Genomic DNA, 22,787 nt, shown 5'->3' on the forward strand with positions numbered 1-22,787 from the left:
TATCATGTCATTTTTGTTCAATAAACTAAATCTTTTTTTTGTATTACATTGAACAAATGGAAGTATATTTAAAAAAAAAAGAGTTTCATAATTTCTATCTTATCCAATATCCACTTTTTTTGGTGGTTTGTTCAATATGCATATGAACTTTTTTGTTTGTGTTTTCTTCTATGTTGTTCAATATTGAGTTTTTTTGTTCAATATCCAACATATTTTGAAAACTTTTTGTCACTCCATATGCCATTGTGTAATATCCAAAATGACTTCTGTTTTATTTTAATTTATAATATAATTCAAAATAATTGAAAAACTATTTCTATTACTTGTTTTAAAAATAAAATTGTCAAGGGTTGCAGAAAAAAATCATTTAAAAACAAAAATTTTCTGATATCAAATTCTGAACTTTAAAAATCGATTTCCCAAAATTTTGAAAAATGGACATTGAACAAGATAGCATCCAAGCGACGAATTGTAGGACCTATTTTTCGGTTTTATTGTTACATATGTCAAGTTCAATTTTTTCCCAAATGTATAGCTTGACATAAATACGATACGTAATACCTAGAACCTACATTACTTTATTAAGAGTAAAAAATTACTCCTTTGTAATTACAAAAATGTAAGCTATTTCAATGCCAAAGTCATAATGAAGTTCATGAACATATAAAATGTTTATTTAAGCTAAACACGTGTATGAAATGTGTTTTCATTTACTTCACACAATGTCACACAAATAAACAACAACAAATAAAATCAAAACACCAAAATATGAAGTTTTGCCAACAAACAAAAACTAACCACCCTGAATGTTGACTAGAAAAGCACATCAGTCACGCAAGACGCAACTCTCAAGTCAACTTGAGCTTGTTACAAACACAGAATTAACGACTTGTCAAAAGTTTTTCGAAAACATGACTTTAAACTTTATAGCCATAACACATATAGAATAGAAATGGATCTAAACATGAAAAGAAAACACACACACTCTCTCTATGTGTATAGAGTTTAGACATATACTCAAGAGTCGTCCTTATAGTTGATTTTTTTGTTTTTGTTTTTTATTTTATTTTATTTTTTTTTTTTCTAAGACAGACATGGGAGACAAACCCAAGCATCCTCTCCTAACACAAAAAGTTGAAACTAACGACACTTAAACGACACAAAGTTTTGTCTCGAAAACGTAATTGATGAATACGCACTAGAGTGGCTGAAAGTTTAACACATTTTCAACACTGTGTCAGCCGGATTTGTTTTGAAGTACCTACCACAGCACATCAGTACCGAGAAATGCTAAAGAAAGTTTTTGTTTTGTTTATTTCCCAGTGTAGGTACTAAGATTTTGGAGTGATTGAGAAAATTGCAGACCATAAGTATTCAAGTAGCAGCAGAAGGAAACTAATCTTGGGAATAATCTTGGTTTCGGTTTGGGATGTCATTTATCAGCTTATAATTACTCTAATAACAAAGTGGAGTCAAGAGGATAAAGTAATATTCGGTAAGCAAGAACAAAGTACCTCCTTGAAAATGTGTAATGGTGTGAATTGGCTTACCTTAGACTGGTTATCTTTTAGTCATTCACAAGCCATTCGGCCCTTTTTTGTCACAAATATGAAAATGGAGTTGTAACTGATTGGACTTGATACTTTAAATAAAAAGACTTTGAAATTTTTAAATGATTAAATATAATTTAAAAAGTTTTCTTTACTTCGTGCTTCTATTTGTATGTAGCCTTTAACAGTCAAACAAAAAAGATGCTCGTCAATTCAATTTTGGCGTTAAATCACCAAACAATATTCTTGACGTAGTACTAGGTACAAATATCATAGGCCTGTTGAAGAAGGACGAAGAATGCTATTTTATTTGCGTGTTGTCTTCTTAATTTATTAAAGCATAAGCTTGCTTTAATACACATTGTGGCAAGGTGCTGGCTTAAATATTTAAGACAAATGATTTTTTGCGGTAGTCTTGCTCTTATTATAAAGCCACACCTACATAAATAAGATCTGCTTCTGAAGCTGCTGATGGCGTTTTCCGTTGCGATATAGCACTTAAAGTTCCAAAAGTCATTCTCCATCTGTAAGTCCCTTCACCCGTCAAAACTCAAAACCCTATAAGCAAGATTTTAAAAAGTCACTGTGGCGTATGAGTAATTTTTTTTTTTTTTTTTCGACAAATCTTCGTTGGTTAAGAAATTTTTCTATTGCTTAAAACCAAGGTTGATCTGTTTAAGGAAAGGATTTATATTTTTTTATACCAGTCCGGAATGAATGGTCCAAAAACAAAGAAAGAAATGCGTCAGTATCATTTTTAAAACGCTGAATCACTTAATCAATGATCAATAACTTTAAATTTTCTTAGTTAATTTTAGTTTATTTCGACGTTATACTTTTTATTTGTTTTCGATAGCAGTTTCACCTTAAATTATGCTTTTATTAATTTTGATTTCAAATTCATTTACGAACGAAAAACGAAAACGAACAAATAATTTGTTGCCTCAGAGCCATAGCTATAGCTAGTCAATGGTACATTAATATTAATTAATAAAAGCCAGTTGCCTTTTTTAGTATGTACATATGTACATACCTCAGTCGCATAGTCAAATGTAAGCCGGGAAAATTAATCAGTTTTATCATTCTCCGTTTTAAAATGTGAGGTACTCCTGGTCATTCGAGTTTTTAACAATGACGCCTTCTCAGAGAACAGCATGAGATATTTGATGGCATTATGACGAAAAATACAAAATAATTTTCATAGGTTTTCTTACAGCATTTCTTGTTAATATAGATAGCTTCTTGAAAAACTATAATTTTTTAATATTTTATCTAATAAGATTATTCTTGAAACGATTAAAAAAAACACATTTTTTTCGAAAAATTGCACCAAACAAAATCTATTTTTTGGTAGTTTTTATTCTCGATATAATGTCTATATCTATATAGTATCGTTATAGTATGCTTATAGATAATTTTCTCATCACACCTATAATCCCACTATAAGATACTCCTAAGAAGTTTCTTAGAATCTTAGATCAACGTTTACTGATAATTTTTTACCGTGGGTAGTATACCAGCTTTATATGTAAGTGCGAATAGCCTTTTGGGTTCGAAACTCGGAATCAAAAATGTTAGTTGGGATAGCCTATAGAGCAAGTTTTGGGTTCCGAAAAAAAAGCGATCCAGATAGCAATCAGATATGGCATTATAATGATAGAGCAATCGTTTGTCTATCGATAGACTACTTTTGTCGATAGTCAATTATCAAAAATGACTTTTGGTATTGTATTTATTTATTTATTTATTACCATCTATAAGTTTACAAAAAAAAATTATTACATCTTGGTCTTAAGCTCCTAGATGGCGCATGTATACCAAACAAGACTAAAAGCGGGGGACAGTCAATATGCTTTATTATAACATCTCTTGCGAACATTATAGAATAATAAGTTCTTCTACTAGAAAGAGGCTTTAAATCAATCAACAAGCACCTACTATTATAAGATGGCAAAGAATCAGACCAGTTCAGTTTTCGCAGCTCATATTTTGTGAATCTCTTTTGAATTTTTTCAATACGTATAAGATCTTTCTTGAATAGAGGTGACCACACAACGCAACAATATTCTAAAATCGGACGAACCAATGCTACGAAGAGTGCTTTAAATGTAAATCGTGAGCGTTTCTACATATAAATCCGAACATAGCATTGGCTCTCAATATAACATAATCAATATGTGTATTAAAACTCAAATGAGAATCAAAAATTACTCCTTGATCTTTTTGGCTAATAACTTTTTGTAATTTCACATTTAACAGCTGATAATCAAACACAATTGGAGTGAATGATCTAGAAAAAGACATCATAGTACATTTCTTTACATTTAAGTTTAATGAGTTGAGATTACACCATCGTTCTAAATTATCCATATCTTTTTGCAACTTTAAACAATCAGCAATCGATTTTACAGATTTAAAAATTTTCACATCATCCGCAAACATCAAACAATTGGAAAAATTTATAACGTCGGTTAAATCATTTATAAATAGTGACTGCCCTGCGGAACACCCGAATAGTTAAAAATTTTAAAAGATGTTTCTGACCCAATTTTAACAAATTGGTAAGCGATTGGTAAGATTTTACATTTCGTGACCACAAAGCCAAAACCACGAATCTGCAAAATTGTAGGCAAAAGATGGAGGATCGGAATCGACGCAGTTAAAAGAGAGACCGATAACAAGTCAAATGACGCATGAAAGTGAAAATGTGAAAAAATGTAGATTTAATACCCCCGAAATGTGTGTTAGTCTATATTCAGTTTTAACAATTTGTTTGTTGCTATAATCTCATGAGATTTCGTACCATTGAAAAAATCTGTTTCTCTTCTTCTCAAATGATTACACAAATTTTTTTTTTACATTTTTTGATGTATTAACCGCCATTGACGGTTTCCTCTAGCCACAACGTACTGAATAAGAGCCATCTTTTTGCAATAAACATATAAACGAAACTGTTAAGTAGAAATATTTGTATATTTTTATTATTATCTTACAGTAAAATTTTAAAAGTTGATATTTCACAAATTAATTTTAAAATAATATTAAATACAAAAAAAATTATTCTATTAAATGCTAATAATAATTTAAAAAGAGAAAAGCTTTCTGTTTATTTTTTTTTTTTTTTGTTTTTTGAGATTTAATACACAAAATATTTTCTTTAATTTAATTGCATCCACAAAACTAACTTCAATAGAAAATTAATTTAGTTTTTTGTTAAGAAATTTGATAGAAATAAAGATTTAGAATGTTTGTTTCAAACGAAACAAAGTTTATTATAAGAAAAAATTAAACAAAATAACAAAAAAATTATCAAATTATAAATTTAGGATCGTGCATTCTACACCTACATTTGTCTGTCTTTTAGTTTCTTAAAAATATATAAACAATTTTATTTTACAATTTATTTAGATCAGGATATTTTAGTTATTAAACTTAATTTATGTAAAATATTTGTATTAATAATAATGTGATACTAAATTCGCTAGTTTAACGGCACACGCGTATTGAAAATGTTAATACATATTTTTTTTTTAAATTTTATACTTGTGTAGCTTTAAGTTATAAGATTTTATTTTTTTTTTTTACAAAATAAAGGTAACAACATTTACAATGTGGAAATATTTATAAATACTTTTTGTTAATATATTTTAAAGCTCTGAATAAATTATACTGCCAACACTTGAAACGACGTATTTTTTCTTAACAAAAAGCTAAGAAGGACAGTTTTGAAAGATTCAGATTTTGCCTGGATCAAATGGCACAAAATTTAGTGGTATATTTCGTATTTTATCGGTGTAGGTTTGTGCTTTTTTTTTTTTTCAGAAATACTATCTCCTGATTTCGCCAAATATATTTTATTTGATCACAGCGTTTCGAGAGTTTTTTTTTTTGTATTTTTTTTTTTATTTTTGTTGAAACTCGGTAAACTTATTCTTTTTTTATATGAAAGTTAAATGCTTAAGCACTTGTGTCCATACTAATCATGTTTACAGATTTAATTAAACTATCTTCGAGATGAATCTCTTCTTTTGAGAACATCAAATATCACTTCAGATGCATTCTGATCGTCCTGATCGTGAGACTCGTCTTCTGAATCGGTATTTTCAAGAAGGGGTATTTTTTGTCCAGACGAACTGTGCAAGACAACTGAATGTGTTAAATTATCGCGTATGTTTCCGTTGGTGGTTTCTTCGAAAAGTATTTCATCGGGTTTTTGAAATGTTAAAGTGGAATATTTGTGTATGACATGGCAACAGATGCCACCCAAACAGACAACCAAGCCAAGTACGTTCATTAGTGACAATTGGTCACCATTAAGTTCAACTGCAAGTGCCAACTGGCAAATATCCTGAAAAAAAAAACAAATAATTAATTCAATTGAGTTTTAATTAATTAATGTTATGTAGTTAATTATTGTTTCTTTTTCCCACGTTAACGGATAAATTGAATTTATTTTAATTTTGCTTTAAGAAATTGTGGCACAAATAGTAAAGAATAAAGACCTAATTATTAATCTTATCTGTTTCTACAGAAATTATTTAAAAAAATTGATTGTTTAACATTTGATGGCCCTAAAACCCACACAAGGTATACATGTATTTTTTTTTTTTTTGTATTTTTAATAGTTTATTGTTCTCTTAGTTAAAAATTGGTTAGTGGTTACTGAATTCAAAAGAAAATTTTAGTTTAGAGTAGTACCTAAGCTTTCTCTTTCTTTCAGTTACAACGAGTTACATTAAAGCTTAATTATTTATTTTTAGTTTTAAAAATGTATTAAAGCCTGAACTACATCAAAACACAAAGTAGTCAAAAAAGTACGAAAAAGTAACCAAAGCTCAAAATATAAAAATCACATGTATATTTACCTGGCATTTATTGGAAAAAAATTAACGAAAAAAGCTCTTTTGTTTTTGAAGTTTTGAAATTTCAAATAAAAAAAAATTGAAAAAGTAAACAAATTACAGTCAACTCCATCTAAGTCGAATTGTCACAGGACACGAAAATTGGTTCGAGTTATAGGGAAATTCGACTAAGAGGAATCTATTTAATCTTTTTGCTGCAGGCGGTTTCATTAAAAACGGTGAAAAAATTTGAGTTAGAGGACTTAACTAAAAAACTTGAGGAAGCACGACTTATAGGGAATCGACTGTATTTGAAATTTCAATTGTCTGTCAAAAGAGCTTTTTTTTCTAGGGGGAAGAAGAAAAAACATCGTGTTTACTTTTTTGTACTTTTTTGACTTTGTGTTTTGATGTAGTTCAGGCTTTAAAGTGAAAAAAAGTCTACAAAACGTATGAACGATTTTTTAGGATAAGATGCTTCAGAATTATTGTTTCAGTACCAGTAGGGTAAGAAAAAAAAATTCTGTCAAAAAAAAGAGTAATTTTATCAAGTAAACTTCTTTTTAATATACAAATACAAGTTGATAGACAACTTAGGTCTGGTAACTTAAGACAATCAATAATTTTTGTGAGCGTGGGACTAGTTTTCCAAAAATAGAGGGAACCTAGAATTTTCTGCTTTTTTCGAGAACGGCTATAGTAAAATGTACTTTTTCATGACGTTTGAGGTCTTTTTAATTTCAATAATACCAGGCCCGAACCTCTGACTTAAAATGAATTTCAAATACCGGAAATCTACAAAAATACCGTTTAATTGTTTGAAGAAACCAAGCCCCAGCTCCTCCCTGGAATGTGAATGGCTTCTTAAATAAGTTCCTACATACAAAATTCAGAATATTTCAATGCTTTACAAGCGAATTTTCTTTGAATCAAAGCTTTTATAACAATTATGTAGAGGCAATCGACTTAACCTTAAAGCCAACAAATATAATTTCGAATTTAATTATACATTCACAGAAAACTAACGCTACAACCAATTGTGACAAAAATTTTGCGAGAACTAGAACAACAAAAATCTATTTATACGATTAAAAAAAATTTTGAGTGCTGTGACCTGCGTTGCGGGCGAACATAGAATTAAACTTAAATGTAACACGTTTTAGTGTTACACTTTTTTGATGTTTACACATCAAACAATAATGCTATATAAACAAGAACAACGGTATGTTTGTTCATATGGAATTCAACCATGAATGTTTACATACAATCGCTATCTGCAAATAAAAATTGTAACATAAGTGGTTCAAAAAGAATCATAATCATTCTTTATTTTATTTATAGGAAAAAATAATGAACCACATAATGACAAAATTTACTTACGTTCAAAAGGTGTGAATGAATGAAATTCAATTAAAAAAAGGAGCACTTATTTTATAGACGTCTGAATTTAATCAAATTTTCTTCAAACAATAAAAAAAGAGGTGCAGCTTTACAATAATTTAGATTTGTGTTTGATTTTTCATAGTCAAAAATAAGCTGGAGAAACATTTTGAATCGGAATTAAAACAATACAAAAAAAAATGTTTTTCGATCAAGGGGCCCGGTAGTGCCCAGCCAAGTTCTCTAGCAACTTTGGCACTACACCCTTAATTACAGGAAACAACTCAGGCCATTTTCGACCCCCCTCTAACTTCCACACCAAAGATGCTAGAAATTTCAAACTCACTACATTTGTTGAGCTCGTAAAAACCAAACTCCTCACAAAATTTCAGCCTCCTACGATGAGTAGTTTCTGAGATATAGGGCTTCAAAAATCGCAAAAACCGTAACTGACTCACTGACTCACTGACTCACTGACTCACTGACAGATCATCAAAATTATGGAGAACTTCCCGATATCGTAGAAACTTGAAATTTTACACGGTGATAGGACTTGTGGTGTATACAAAGGAAAAAATCGAAAATTTGAGATTTTCAATTCAGGGGGCGTGGCATCCGCCCATTTCCGCTGAATTTTCATCATATATTATAGAGCACTTCTGATTATCGTAGAATCTTGAAATTTGGTAGAATAGTAGAGCTGGTAGTTAATACAAAGGAAAAAATTTAAAACTTGAGAATTTCAGCCAGGGGGCGTGGCAACCGCCCATTTCCACTGAATTTTCATAAATTATTATAGAGCACTTCTGAATGTCGTAGAATCTTGAAATTTGGTAGAATAGTAGAGCTAGTAGTTTATACAAAGGAAAAAATTTAAAACTTGAGAATTTCAGCCAGGGGGCTTGGCAACCGCCCATTTCCGCTGGATTTTCATAAATTATTATAGAGCACTTCTGATTGTCGTAGAATCTTGAAATTTGGTAGAATGGTAGAGCTGGTAGTTTATACAAAGGAAAAAATTTAAAATTTGAGAATTTCAGCCAGGGGGCGTGGCAACCGCCCATTTCCGCTGAATTTTCATATATTATTATAGAGCACTTCTGATTGTCGTAGAATCTTGAAATTTGGTAGAATAGTAGAGCTGGTAGTTTATACAAAGGAATAAATTTAAAATTTGAGAATTTCAGCCAGGGGGCGTGGCAACCGCCCATTTCCGCTGAATTTTCATAAATTATTATAGAGCACTTCTGATTGTCGTAGAATCTTGAAATTTGGTAGAATAGTAGAGCTGGTAGTTCATACAAAGGAAAAAATTTAAAACTTGAGAATTTCAGCCAGGGGGCGTGGCAACCGCCCATTTCCGCTGAGTTTTCATAAATTATTATAGAGCACTTCTGATTGTCGTAGAATCTTGAAATTTGGTAGAATGGTAGAGCTGGTAGTTTATACAAAGGAAAAAATTTTAAATTTGAGAATTTCAGCCAGGGGGCGTGGCAACCGGCATTCCCGCTGAATTTTCATCAAATATTATAGAGCACTTCTGATTATCGTACACTGAGCCAAAAAACAACGTAAAATCAATCTAAACCACTTTGAATCAATGGAAAATCACTACATTTTTAGCCTAAAGTGGAAAATGATTGAATCAAAGTAGCACACTTTAAATCAAAGTTGTTCACACATTAAATCAAAGTTGTTCACAAATTAAATCAAAGTTGTTCACACATTAAAAAAATAAAAAAAGTAAAACTAGCATCCGCTGGGGATCGAACCTGCTATACCTGGGTTGACAAGCTTGTGCTTTACCACTGTGCTTTACCACTGTGCCATCTCACTTATAAAAATTGATGTGACAAACTGTAAGTTAAGCATAGGACGACTTTTTAGAAAATTAATGAATATATTTTTCACCATTGATTCAATGTAGAACGGATTAAAAATTACTATGCGTTTTTTCTCTGGGTGTAGAATCTTGAAATTTGGTAGAATGGTGGAGCTGGTAGTTTACACAAAGGAAAAAATTTAAAGTTTGAGAATTTCAGGCAGGGGGCGTGGCAACCACCCATTTTCACTGAATTTTCATCAAATATAGAGATTTTATATTCTACAGCCATACCTTGCAAAAAGTAGTGAAATCACAACAAAAACATTACTGTTAAAAAAAGAGCCAAGTTCTCTTATATTGAAATTATGCTGGCAAAAGTACTGAGATGTAAAAGTGTACCAAGTTCTAAAGTTTGGGTTCAAATTCGTATCAATAAAATTTTGATTGTTTACTTGGCAATTTTTGAAATAACTTTAAAAATCGATAATTAAGAAAAATTGTCAAGAGAACAATCAAAATTTTATTGATACGAATTTGAACCCAAACTTTAGAACTTGGTACACTTTTACATCTCAGTACTTTTTGTGCCAGCATAATTTCAATATAAGAGAACTTGGCTCTTTTTTTAACAGTAATGTTTTTGTTGTGATTCAATTTACAATATTTTATGAAGGTAGGTACTGATTTAAAAACTCTTGCATCGGACCGGTTTTTTTTTTTTAGTTATTCCAATCTGATTTATGTAAAACACCTTGGCTTTCATCAAGTAAATATTTTGTCGACTAGTAGACGACTAAATACGATATCAGCTGCGTTCCTTTGGAAATATTTATCTACTTTTTATTACTTAAAACTACTTTGCTATACTGAAAAAGTAGTTCAAAGCAGCTTTAAGTACTAAAAAGTAGATAAATATTTCCAAAGGAACGCAGCTATCGTCAATTGTTTGCTTCAGGTAATTCCGTAATTCTACTGCTATTGTTTTGTCTATCTAAGCGGCCTATCTTCAACTAATCAGTTCAACAAATTGGGTACGAGGACAACATCGACATATTGATTCGCTACCATTGAGCTGTATAGAGCAAATAAAGGACAGGGAAAAATGGTTGGTAAATAATGACAGACTAACCCTTTTTTACCAGTGCTGGTGAGCAGGGATGGGACTGAAAAAAATGTCTAAGTAGATTTGAACAAAAAACGCAGTAGATTCATTTTTATCGCAGTAGATTTTTATATTTTTAGAATTTCATAAAAAATAACAAAAACTAAACATTCATTTCTTTTTAGAAAATATAACAAAAACGGACCAAAACAAAAATGTATGCATTTTTGTATTAATTATACGTAAAAACACACGTTACGCATTAGAATGAGATTGACTGCATTCAGAACTTAGAGGATATAATATATGGAGTGCTTGTTGTATACCTAATACATTGTAACGCCATATGCATGGATAGGGGTCGCTGCCTTCGTTTTTCAGTGCGAGTCCGGTTCCGCAGCTGTAAATAAATTTTCCACACGAAACATTTTTGTTCGCATTTAATTTTAATAACGGCAAAACTAGTTTTTTGTTCGCCACTAAATTTTAAGTGAGAAGAGATCTGTCGACTACCTCGCAGAGTGTTGCCAGAATATTTAAGAAGCAAGGAGCCGATTTTGAAAAATCTTGGAGCCAAAAATAGCCTTTTTTAAATATGCAAATATAAAAAACGCATATAGTTTTGCTTTCTATGAGATTTGATCGAATACGAGGAGTTTTCTGAACGTCAACAACTTTCCTCAAGGAACTCATAATAGAAATAAAAGTAATATTCAATTTTTTCGGGTGAAATCTTGTTCACATGAAACTCACAATAGGCTGATATTTTTTTTTTTTTTGTAAAACAAAAAGTGCAGTAGATTTTATTTAAAGGCAGTAGATTTGTTTCTTGAAGAAAATGCAGTAGATCTACTGCAATTGCAGCAAAGTCCCATCCCTGCTGGTGAGTATACAGTATACATAATACTGCCACTATCAAGCCTACAGTACACATAATACTGCCCCTGTCCGGCGGGCACCGAACTCCATATTTTTTCCATCTTTTTTTTAACCCGCGCAAAAATGATCAAAAATGATAACTTGGAAAATACTACCTTGCTATACGTACTGTGGTTGTTTTATGAAAAAACCTAATAAAATTCCTACAGGGTACGTGACGAAGAGTTATTAAATATATACGCTTTACAAAAAAAAAAAAAACACCCAACCGACTTATACTCGGATACAAATAGCTAGACCTTTTGGACGATATGAAAGGAGTGACTCCAAAGCGTGAACAAAACTAGCTTAGTCCACTTATTCATATTTTTGTAATCATTCAATTGAATTAAACTTTTTCAACTTAATCCAACTAATGGCTTAATCAAACATTGACCAAAGATTTGTTTCTGGAAAAAATAAAAGCAAATTCTGATATTTTTTCAAAGGCTTACCGTGCTGTAAATTCAAGTCTGAAAATGATCAGCTTCGGAACTTACTGTTATGTTGAAGTAAATATTTCTGAACAACCGAGAAAGCAAGAATATTAGCTCTGTTCCTTTGGGAGGTGGCAAAGTATTAAGGAGACAGCATGAGTAGTTCTATTAGAAAATGTACTAGATCATGTACTCATGAGTAAACAATTACCTCCAATGGAACGGGGTTATTATCAACACCTGTATTGAAAACACAAAGGTTGCTTGCTCTTTACTATGCTTTACAACTGACTGACTACTTCTTAAATAATAAAGTTTTACCAAGCTTTGCAAGTAAAATATCACATATAAATAGCTATCTCAGAACTTGTTAAAGATTTACTGGTTCAACCATATATCAAATGATGAACATTAAAATTTTAATATGCTAAGATTCCATTCCAGACCAGGAGATATTGTGAAAGTAGGTCGACCGTGAAACACATGACATAGAACATTCAAAAATAGATTTACGTTGCTGGAAAAGAGTTGGACGGAACTGAGCATAGGACATAGCAGCATTGGAAAAAATCTTTTCTATTTTATGTTCCATCTATTTAGAAAAAAGGTGAATCTGGTGTAAGCATCCTCTTACAGGATGAACATACTGGAAAACAGTGTTTTTACTAAGCAAACTGTTATGTTAATTCATTTAAAATAGGCTGTAAAGCAAAAGAGCCCTGCAGACATGTTAAACATTTCAACATAAGCGCACAATTTCATACTACCTGCAATCAAATGGGCAGACGAACCTTTTAGTCTACACTGCTATTACTTTGGTTAAGCTAAACAAAAAGCTTCAAAATAACTTGTTCTTAACAGTATGCCCAAAATGTGAGTTATTTTCAAAAAAAAAAAAAAAAAAAATTAAAGCTATTCGTTTCTTTGAACGAGAACACTTAATTGAAGAGAAGTTACTCCAGCGCACTCTTGAAGCTGTAAACAGACTTGGTTCTAGGTTCTGGCCAAAAGGAATATCAAGACTATTGTCTCGGCGACATTGAGAAAATAAACCACAACAGTCTAATCAGGCCCATCATGAGTCGCTAGCGGAAGCAGTTAACATTCCAATAGGAGTCATGAAGGGCAATATCTTCTCAAACTATTTAACAATAGTTAAATAGGTGGCTAATAATATGTGGCACGGTTTGACTAGCTGCGCCATATCTAGAAATATCTGGCCCACCTACAACAAATCCAAAACCAATGATTTGATCTCCAAACCCAGAAGACATTACATTAGCAGAATCGTTGCGGTGTGCACAGGACATTGGCCGATAGGGGAACATGCAGCAAAGTTGGGTATACCGCACAATACTTATTGTCGCAGCTGCTTGGACCAGCAAGAAAAAGAAACGGTCTTCCAGTTTCTATGCCAATGTCCTGCCCTCGCTAGGAATAGAGCACTCTCTCTGGGGAGTGAATTCTTTAATGTCATAGATAACATCTCAGAATCAAAGATCAAAGACTTGATCTCGTTCCTCAATGCAACAAAGTGAATTGCCTAACACTTGTTTTTCCTTTTTTTTTTTAAACGAATTTAAAATTTATTTCACATAAATCCATTTATCACTCACAGGTTTCATGATAACGTTTTGATACCAAAATATCAAAACGGCGCATTCTGCGCTTATTAGGCCATCAAGCACGGTTTGCTTTGACCGCCATCTCTACCTACCTAAGCTACCAATTGTAAGACGACAAAGAAGTCTAAATTTTAAGTTTCAAGAATACAAGGAAAGAAAAACTATAGTGAATAAATTAGGATCTAAATGACTGAAAGCAGGACGAAAGGGATCATAACCGATTAAAAACTACGTGTCTCAGAAAACCGTTAATTGTCCAGAAACCCGATAAACAAAAAACAAAAATAAAACTTTACAGATATTTTCTGTAGAATAATATCAAACGGAGGTATGTGCTAAAACTGATACAAGCTTAGAGATTAAGCTTATCTTATCAAGATTTTTATAGCTATAACCAAAACAGCGAGTAATTTAAGGTTTCATGACGCATAACTTTACCGACTCTAAGAGAGAAAATTCACAAAGACATTTTGTAGATCTTGCATGTATAACAATATTTTTCATTTTTGCTCTTTATATAAATTAAAAACGCGGTACTTTACACAATCACAGAGAAAAAGTGCCACAACTTAAATAAAAGGAACTCAGGACTAGAAAAAATTTTAAACGAATAAAATTTCCACTGAAAACAAAACAAAATTATTTTAAGTGTGAATTCCCTTAACTATATTCGATTACTTTAGAACTGAATCACTCATAACTCATATCAGACCCACAACTATGCGATAATGCATTTTTATTATTTTCCATTTTACCTATTATACAAAAAATAAAAACCTCAGGTCATATCAATTTGTAATTTCAACAACAAGTAGAACTAATTTATTATTCTCAATTCAATTTAAATACCTATAATGAATTTTTGAATACCCCTCTTATTGACATCAAGAACAAAATATAAATTATTTTAATGATAATACCAAAAATAAATAAAAGACAAAAAAAAAAAAAAAACAAACACACTTCGAGCTCACCACTCACGTTTAATAAACAAAACCTTGTCTTATCTTTTCAAGAGTCAAATCGGAAACAACACAATTTACAAAAAAAAAAACCTTTACCTTCCTCCGGTTTTTGTTTATTTTCTATTTTTTTTTTTTTTTTTCTTATCAATTTAATTTAAAAATAACTCAAAAATCTTACCTTAAAAATTCCAGAAATCGAAAGAGTTAAGCTCGATGTTCGTGATAGAACCAAAAATTCACTTAATTCCATAAAGAATGCCAATATAGCTCCAGCGCTAATCTTCAATACCAAATAAACAATGTCCGAGGTGGGATAGGTTGGAAGTTGATTAACAACATTCATAAGACGTTCGCCTATGGATGAAAGAAAAACAAAAGGCTACAATTAAGACTATAAAGTTCAATGACCCCGGCCATTCAAAAGTAACGAAGAAGACATATTAACCTTGTTTCCAGTTTATCTCGTTGAAGAAGCAATCGTTTTTTTTCTTGAAACTTGGTAGGTCTTAAGGACCCATGATAAAGAAAGTTTCACAAATAACTAATTAAACGTAGACAAATTATTCACGGATAAAGCGGTAATGGACAAGATGCGTACAAGTCATCTCCATTACCGTCTTTGTCTGTTAATAATTGAGCTATTTTGAATTAGTTTTTCTTGAAACTTCTAGAACTTCAACTTTATCATGAGCCCTTAAGACCCATTAAGTATCAAGAAAAAAAATATTGCTTCTTCAACGAGATAAACTAAATAATAAGCGTGAAAATGTCCCTAAAACTGCAAATGGAATGGCCGACCCTCTCTCTCACCTTCAAATGCAATTGTAAATGGAACAACCGATAGAATCATCCAAGGTTGCATATGATAAATCATATCCACTGGATTATGCAATCCCAGTTTAGACTTTTGCATTACAAATTGTGCAAAAGTCCACCGAATTCCACTACTCAAAGATGCCACAAGCAAAAAAGTGAATCCCAAAGCATCAAACTGAGTGGATTTGTAAGTGAACATAAATAACCCCGTGGCAATCATCACCACAATTCCCATCAAAGCCCAACTCTTCTTCTCCAAACCCAAAATAATTGCAAATATTAGAATAAAAATAATTGTGGATGACTTGGTCATCGTGTATAATGAGATCTTGACCAATTCCAGACCCCAGCCGGAAAAGCCAATGTCAATGCCACTGGCTATACCTGTTGGAGCCATCTTACGAATTGAGGTTTTGCAATCGAGTTGTACCCGCGTGTTGCCATTGAACAGGGGCATGACACTGCGCACACACGCCGACATCATGTACTTAACAACCAGATGGTAGGAAACTATTGATAGAGGGAATTTCAAATGCTACAAGAAAACAAAGAACAAATGTAAAGTCAATCAAATACAAAAGGAAGACCTAGAAATAAAACCTTTATAAGCCATCCTTGATAGAAAGTCAAACTAATAGAAAGTGAAAGGTAAAGACAAATAATGGCCAAAGTGCCGACTGCCAGTTGCATGAGTTTCGAACTAGCGGCATGTTGTGTGGCCACGTCTAGACGATGATGATGATGATCGTCCAATTCGTTTTCTTCATCGTTTTGGAAGAGTTCACCTTTTTGATTTGTGCTCAATCGTTCGTAACGTGACGTAGACATGGTTTGCTGGGATAAAAGACACAAGTTAGAGCAACAGTTCACCATTTGCAGAGGACTTACTTGTTTTTGTGTGTTGTGTTAAAGTGTGGAATGATTAGCAATCAGTCTTTGTCGTGGAAAAAAGAGGGAATTGGACTTGTTTTTTTTTTTTTAAGTAAGTTTAGACTCGTACAGCTTGTTGCATTCCATATGGAATGTTTAAAATTTTGTTTTTATTTTCAAGTTATATTGTAAGATGATGGAATATATATTTTGTTGGCAGTTTTTTCTTAAGCAGAAGAATTTTTTTGTTGAGGGAGAATTTGTGGAATATGCGCCTGCGAGAGGTTTTTTCTTCGTTTGGGCCAAATTTGTTTTGCTACGCAGTGCGGCTGACGTTGACATTTTTTTTTTTTGTAGAAAAATGACAGTTCGATAAATGACAGCTGTTTGGGGATGTGTCCGAAGAGTATGTGACGATAGTGTGGGGTGTTAAGTAACGAGTTTTTAGTAACGAATCGTTAGTTATGGGTTTGATTGCACCGGCACACAAAAAAAATGTGTCATGTACCAGGAACCAGACCTATCTTTCTATATGTTTTTGGACCAAAAAAAGCCATACAAATTCAAACAAAATGCAGTCACAGCTCAAAACTGGAGGGTGACAGGGACAAACGGACTTTAAATTCCGATTCAGCGGGTCCAAAAACATATAGAAAGATAGGTCTGGTTCCTTGTACATGACACTTTTTTATTTTTTGTGTGCCGGTGTTGTTATAGTTGTCTTTTCGTAGGAATCAAGCAAATTATTTTTTCACAAAAACAATCTAAAGCCATTTTGCGGCTGCTGTTCATAATGAATTCGTTTAACTCTGCTGAAAAATCTAAATGCACCAGAGAAAAAATTATTAGGGGCGGCAAAATTTGGTTCTGCCCCGGACGGCAAAAAACAATGCGATCAAGTCCCGAAGCATATCACGAAGATGTCCCGAAGATGTCCGGAAGTTGTCCTGAACACTTCCCGAAGATGTAACGCGTATGTCCCGAAGTTGTCCCGAAGTTGTCCCGAAGTTGTCCCGAAGATGTCCTGAAGATGTCCCGAACATGTCCCGAAGTTGTCTCGAAGATTTCCCGAAGATGTCCTGAACATGTCCCGAGCATGTCCCGAAGATGTCCCGAGCATGTCCCGAAGATGTCCCGAGCATGTCCCGAGCATGTCCCGAAGTTGTCCCGAAGATGTCCCGAAGATGTCTCGAAGATGTCCCGAGCATGTCCCGAAGATGTCCCGAGCATGTCCCGAAGATGTCCCGAAGTTGTCCCGAAGATGTCCCGAGCATGTCCTGAAGATGCCCCGAGCATGTCCCGAAGATGTCCCGAAGATGTCCCGAAGATGTCCCGAAATTGTCCCGAAGATGTACCGAAGATGTCCCGAGCATGTCTTCGGCTTAAGCCGAAGCCTAAGGTTGAAAAAAAGTCAAGAATTCTCCTTTCCAATTGGATACAAATATTATTTTTATTTATTTATATTTGATGGCACACATGTGTTTTGAAATTTTTTAATACCTACCGAAGAAAAGATTGCAATCTTTTCTTCGGTATTCAAAAATTGAAATTTTTTCCGGCGCCTAGTAAGATGCTCGATATAATAAACAGATTCTTCGGCTTCGGCCAAAACTTCGGCCTAAAATGGCCGAAGCCGAAGGTTTGGCCGAATGTTGTTTTTTTGGCCAAATTCGGCCGAAGCCGAATGCCGAAGCCGAAGCTTCGGTCGGACACTAATAATAACGTTGTAATAACTTATCATAAAAAACCATTGTATGAGTATGAGTGTTTTTTTTTCGCACGAAATCGAAAGACTAAAACTTTCAAAAAATTTCGTTAAGAGCTTAGCAGTGGCCAAATCTTTTTGTTTTACAAAACATGTACTCAGTCTTACTTAAGTGTCAACCATTACAGAACATTACGCCAAATTTCATTAAAATCATTAAAACTTAAAAAAAAAATAAAAGAAATACCTACGATATATTTTTGATGTATTGCATTCGAACATGCATCTAAACAAAAACAACAATACAAGATTTCCAAAACTCTATTTAAAATATTATAATACTTGCATTAGAACTCTCCATAGCAAACTTTGACTTCTTGATTTTACTTTAAAAAAAAAATGAATGTTGGTCAGCAGTGGCGGATCCAGGATATTTTTCTGGGGGGGGCACAAGGGACGGATTGGCAAAATCAGCCAATCGCCTTGTCGCCATGTCGCCTTGTCGCCATGTCGCCTTGTCGCCATGTCGCCTAGTCACCATGTCGCCTTGTCGCCATGTCGCCTTGTCGCCATGTCGCCTTGTCGCCATGTCGCCATGTCACCTTGTCACCATGTCGCCTTGTCGCCATGTCGCCTTGTCGCCATGTCGCCATGTCGCCTTGTCGCCATGTCGCCATGTCGCCTTGTCGCCATGTCGCCTTGTCGCCATGTCGCCTTGTCGCCATGTTGCCTTGTCGCCATGTCGCCTAGTCACCATGTCGCCTTGTCACCATGTCACCTTTTCGCCATGTCGCCTTGTCGCCATGTCGCCTTGTCGCCATCAGAGAACCAAACGAGTCAAGTATTGTTTACGAACATCGAGTGCTTACTCGAAAAAAAAACGATCTCGAACAAACAGAATCAACACAACTCACATATGTTCGAGCTTTCCTGTTTAGGAGTATGATGACTCGTAAGTAATCCTACAATCCTACATTTCAAACGAGTTCAAACGATCATTTTTCTATTCTATACCTACCCGAAAAAATAGTAATTTGTTTTAAAAACAATCATCCCAAATCGCATTATTGCATATTTTTTAGGGATATGTTTCTACTACGCACCTACCTGCACAAATTAACTGGGAATTCCCCACTACCCCATTTGTATTGTTACCTAACGACTAATTACTTTTTTATAATCTTTGAACAACAACAACATCTTGAAGGTGCTACCACCAAGTGTTTATGGCTAGAGTTACAGTACTGTTTCACGGATGCCAATCCGATCATCAGTCTCCTTTTATTCCATTTTGTGTGTGGTGCTTAGTCTAGTAATTTTTTTCATTTGATTTGAAAAACTTCTTCCGTCACACTTGAGTATTGAACCTAGACCAAGCGAGTTCAGAAGCCAGTACACTACGCACTGCGCTACCTCGCACACGTGATTAGCTTCACCCAATTGCAGGTTTTCTTAGTTTATCAACATGCAAATGAATAGACTTAGCATTTTTACTAAACCCACTTAAGTGCTTACCCACTTACCTCCCGATTAGCCGGGAGAAAAAAAAATATTAAAAATCATAAAATGTACGTACAATCCTGTGCTATTACTTTTCTTAAAGTTAGTAATTTATTCTTTATTTTATTTTTTGACTCAAGTTGTTTCATTAAATGGTTTTTGAGAAAATAAGTTTTAAAGATGAAATTTCTAAAAAAAAATATTTTCGTTTTTTAATTGATTTTGTATAAAATTTTGCAATATTATGGACATATTTATACCATTATTTAATGACCTGGTAGTTTTTAATCAAATACTAAAGACTACTAAAGACATTCTAATAAATATTGAAGTTCCAAAGAATAAAAAAAAAACACTGAAACATAGCTACTTTTTTCCCGGGAGACCCAGTTTTTTTTTTTTTATTATTTGCATTAAAATTTTTTATATCTCAAAAATATTGTGTTCAAATTGTTGGTCTATTGGAGTCAAATTGACCAAGTTATGAGAATTTAAATATTTTGCTTACGAACGTTTTAGTCCAGAGTTCAAAACTTTAAATCGTTCTCCCCACAACTAATGTTTTCAAACCCGGTTCACCTCATAACTATTGCACCGATACTTTTAAAATTTGGAATACTATTTCTTCCCATATTTTTAAAGGTATCCCTGGAGAAATTTTCTCAAAAACATAATATTTATTAAAATCTAAAAGTAAGAGTCGCTTTTGAAGAGTTTTTTTTTTTTTTTCAAGGGGCCTTTATTTTCGTGGGTGCATACTTGGGCAAACTCTGGAAATGCAAGATTATTCTACATATCTATAGCAGTTCAATAATATATAGGTTATGCAATGTTGTGGCATTTTGCGCTATTTTAAAAACACTAATGTTTAAAAAAAAAAAAAACGAAAAAATTGCAATTTTTTTAAGTGTGCACTTCAACCTCTCTGTATGAAAAAATAGAGTTGCATATACAATAGACTGGGCCAAAAAAAAAATATTTTTTTTTTAAAGTTACTTCGAAAATCTTGTTCAGGATGATGAAAAAAAAATTTGGTGAAAATTTGAGCTGTTAAAAAAAAATTTTAAGAGGTCTATCATCGGTGTTTTTTATTTTTATACATGATACGATGCTTTACAACAGAACTGCTAGAAGATCAAAGTAAACAAAATTTCTGTTCATTTTTTCTTATATAAAATTAAATTTCCTACAAAAAAGATCAAATTAAAAATTTTCGTCAGACGAGCCGTATTCGAGTAATTAAGCTTTTTAAATCGAGGTGTTTTTTCAATTTGACTGTTTCACTTTGGAATTTTGTGATGAGCAAATAAGTGAATAGAAAAATAAAACCACGACAGATTCTTATAGGAAATTTAATTCTCTACAAAAAAGGTCTAATAGTAATTTTCCCTAAATTGAGTTCTAAAGAAGTTATTCACGATTTAAATCGAGAAAAAAATTAAAAAATCAATTTTCAATTTCAAAATTTTCTAATTCACTGAAAATTCAATATTTTCAAATTAGCAAGATGTTTTCTTGTAGGGACTTAAACGTTCTATAAAAAGTTCCTTGGCAGCAAAATAATTGCTTTAACCGTTTAGTCTAAAATACAATTATTTTTTTTTTAGAATACCATTCATACCTTGGTTGTTGATGTCCATAAATATCAAAATTTTTCACCAAAATCACTTTGAAGTAAAAAAAAACACTTAGAAAATTGAAAAAAAAATTTCGTGTTTAGTTATTCGTTTATTTATTTGTGAGGTGGTAAAGGGATGCAACAAACAATAAAATTCGCATTTCCAGCCAGAAATAGACAAGAGTTTCACTCAAGTACTTTCTGTAATTATTCATATAATTTAACAACTCTATTAATTTGATTTGCTTAAAGTATGAACCAGTTCTGGTGGGGGCACGTGCCCCCGTGCCCCCCCCCCCTGGATCCGCCGTTGTTGGTCAGCTTTTCGGTGCAAATCCTCCTATGAGAAACACAGAGATGGAGGGTATGGTGAAAACTACTTTTTCGGAGTTTTTCGGAATTTTTCATCAAAAAACCTTGAATTATGCATGAAATAAAATAAACTAGCAGACATTGGAAGACTGAGAATTAACTGATGATCAAACATCAAAATATTTAGGTTCATTAAGTTGGAAATAAAAGCTTATACATGTGTTCTATTATTGAACTTAAGCTATTAAGTTCCGTTTCAGATATGGTTTTTAAATGAGTATACTCATTAGGGTGTGTCAAAATGCTAAAGTATGGAATTTTCAAATTTAATAGCTTTTAAAAGTTTCATTATTTAGTAAAAATAAATCTTGCGTTTACAATTTTCATTTTAATTAACATCTTTGGCTCGTTCAAAATAGGAAGAAATTAAGGAATTTTGGATTTTTAGAGATTTTTGCAATGTTATGTTTTTTTTTAATTGCGCCATTTGAATACAAAAAGAAATTTAAGCTTATATTTGTTGGAATTGAACACTTAGTAAAGAAGCTTCGAAATAATATGCGAAGGAAAAAAAATCATTTTTTCATATAAAATCGTGTTTTTCTTAACAACTTCAAATGATTTGAGCGAACCAAAGACGAACGATATTATAATTTTTTTTTACACATTATTAAACCTTAGCCCCTAATAAAACTTTTGAAAAACGTTACATTGCAAAATTGACACACCGTACGAAATGAACTGAATAATTTGAAATTCTTGAATATATTAACTCCAATATTTTTAACAAAACCCCATATTTTGAGCATCGGAAAATCGATTGAAAATTGACGAAGCTTAAATATTTGTAATTGCTGTTTTTAATATTTTTAAAAGATAGAAAATTATTTTTTTTATTTTCTTTTTAGGTGAAGATTAATAATTACAATACAATTTTTCAACATTTATAAAAAAAAAAAAAAACAAAGTATTGTTAAGTTTATGCCTTTAAGTTATTTTTTTTTTTTTGAAAAATTTCAAAGCTTAAGTTTTTAAAATTCTAAGCAATTTGAACCTTGAGAAAAATGTAACTTATTATATATATTTCCTATTCAATATCGCAACTAAAAACGCACCGTTTAAATACTGACTATTACTTTTATAGCAGACTGATGAAAACACATCCTTAACTTCAAGGATATTTTCAATAACCTCAGAAGTAAAGGTAAAGGACTTAAGTTTATGAGAATAACGGTTTATTTATATTCTTAATTTAAAATAAAATATAAAGTAATAAATTAATTTTTATTTAATACTTAAAAAATAAATTTCTTAAAGAAAATA

General features: G+C 32.3%; 1 protein-coding gene across 1 annotated transcript; it reads right to left on the reverse strand.

Moving 5' to 3' along the window:
- Positions 1–4,721: 4,721 nt before the first annotated feature.
- On the reverse strand, positions 4,722–16,680 carry LOC129911798 (solute carrier family 35 member C2). The gene is made up of 5 exons (XM_055989741.1): positions 16,348–16,680; positions 16,060–16,293; positions 15,454–15,994; positions 14,822–14,997; positions 4,722–5,898 (listed from the first exon to the last, which is right to left on the reverse strand). Exons 2-5 carry the CDS (start codon positions 16,285–16,287, stop codon positions 5,554–5,556), a joined length of 1,290 nt encoding a protein of 429 aa, XP_055845716.1. The 5' UTR covers positions 16,288–16,293; positions 16,348–16,680; the 3' UTR covers positions 4,722–5,553.
- Between the last annotated feature and the right edge of the window lie 6,107 nt (positions 16,681–22,787).

This window comes from Episyrphus balteatus, chromosome 2 (genome assembly GCF_945859705.1).
Source record: "Episyrphus balteatus chromosome 2, idEpiBalt1.1, whole genome shotgun sequence".
Lineage (NCBI taxonomy): Eukaryota > Metazoa > Arthropoda > Insecta > Diptera > Syrphidae > Episyrphus > Episyrphus balteatus.

Bases quoted from the DNA above. Each gene is read 5' to 3' on its own strand.
- LOC129911798 (XM_055989741.1), bottom strand. From the start codon at position 16,287: ATGTCTACGTCACGTTACGAACGATTGAGCACAAATCAAAAAGGTGAA. The intron at 14,998-15,453 runs GTGAGAGAGAGG...TTTCATCCATAG, and splicing joins ATTTACAATTGCATTTGAAG to GCGAACGTCTTATGAATGTT. The intron at 5,899-14,821 runs GTAAGATTTTTG...TTTTTTTTTCAG, and splicing joins CGATTTCTGGAATTTTTAAG to GATATTTGCCAGTTGGCACT.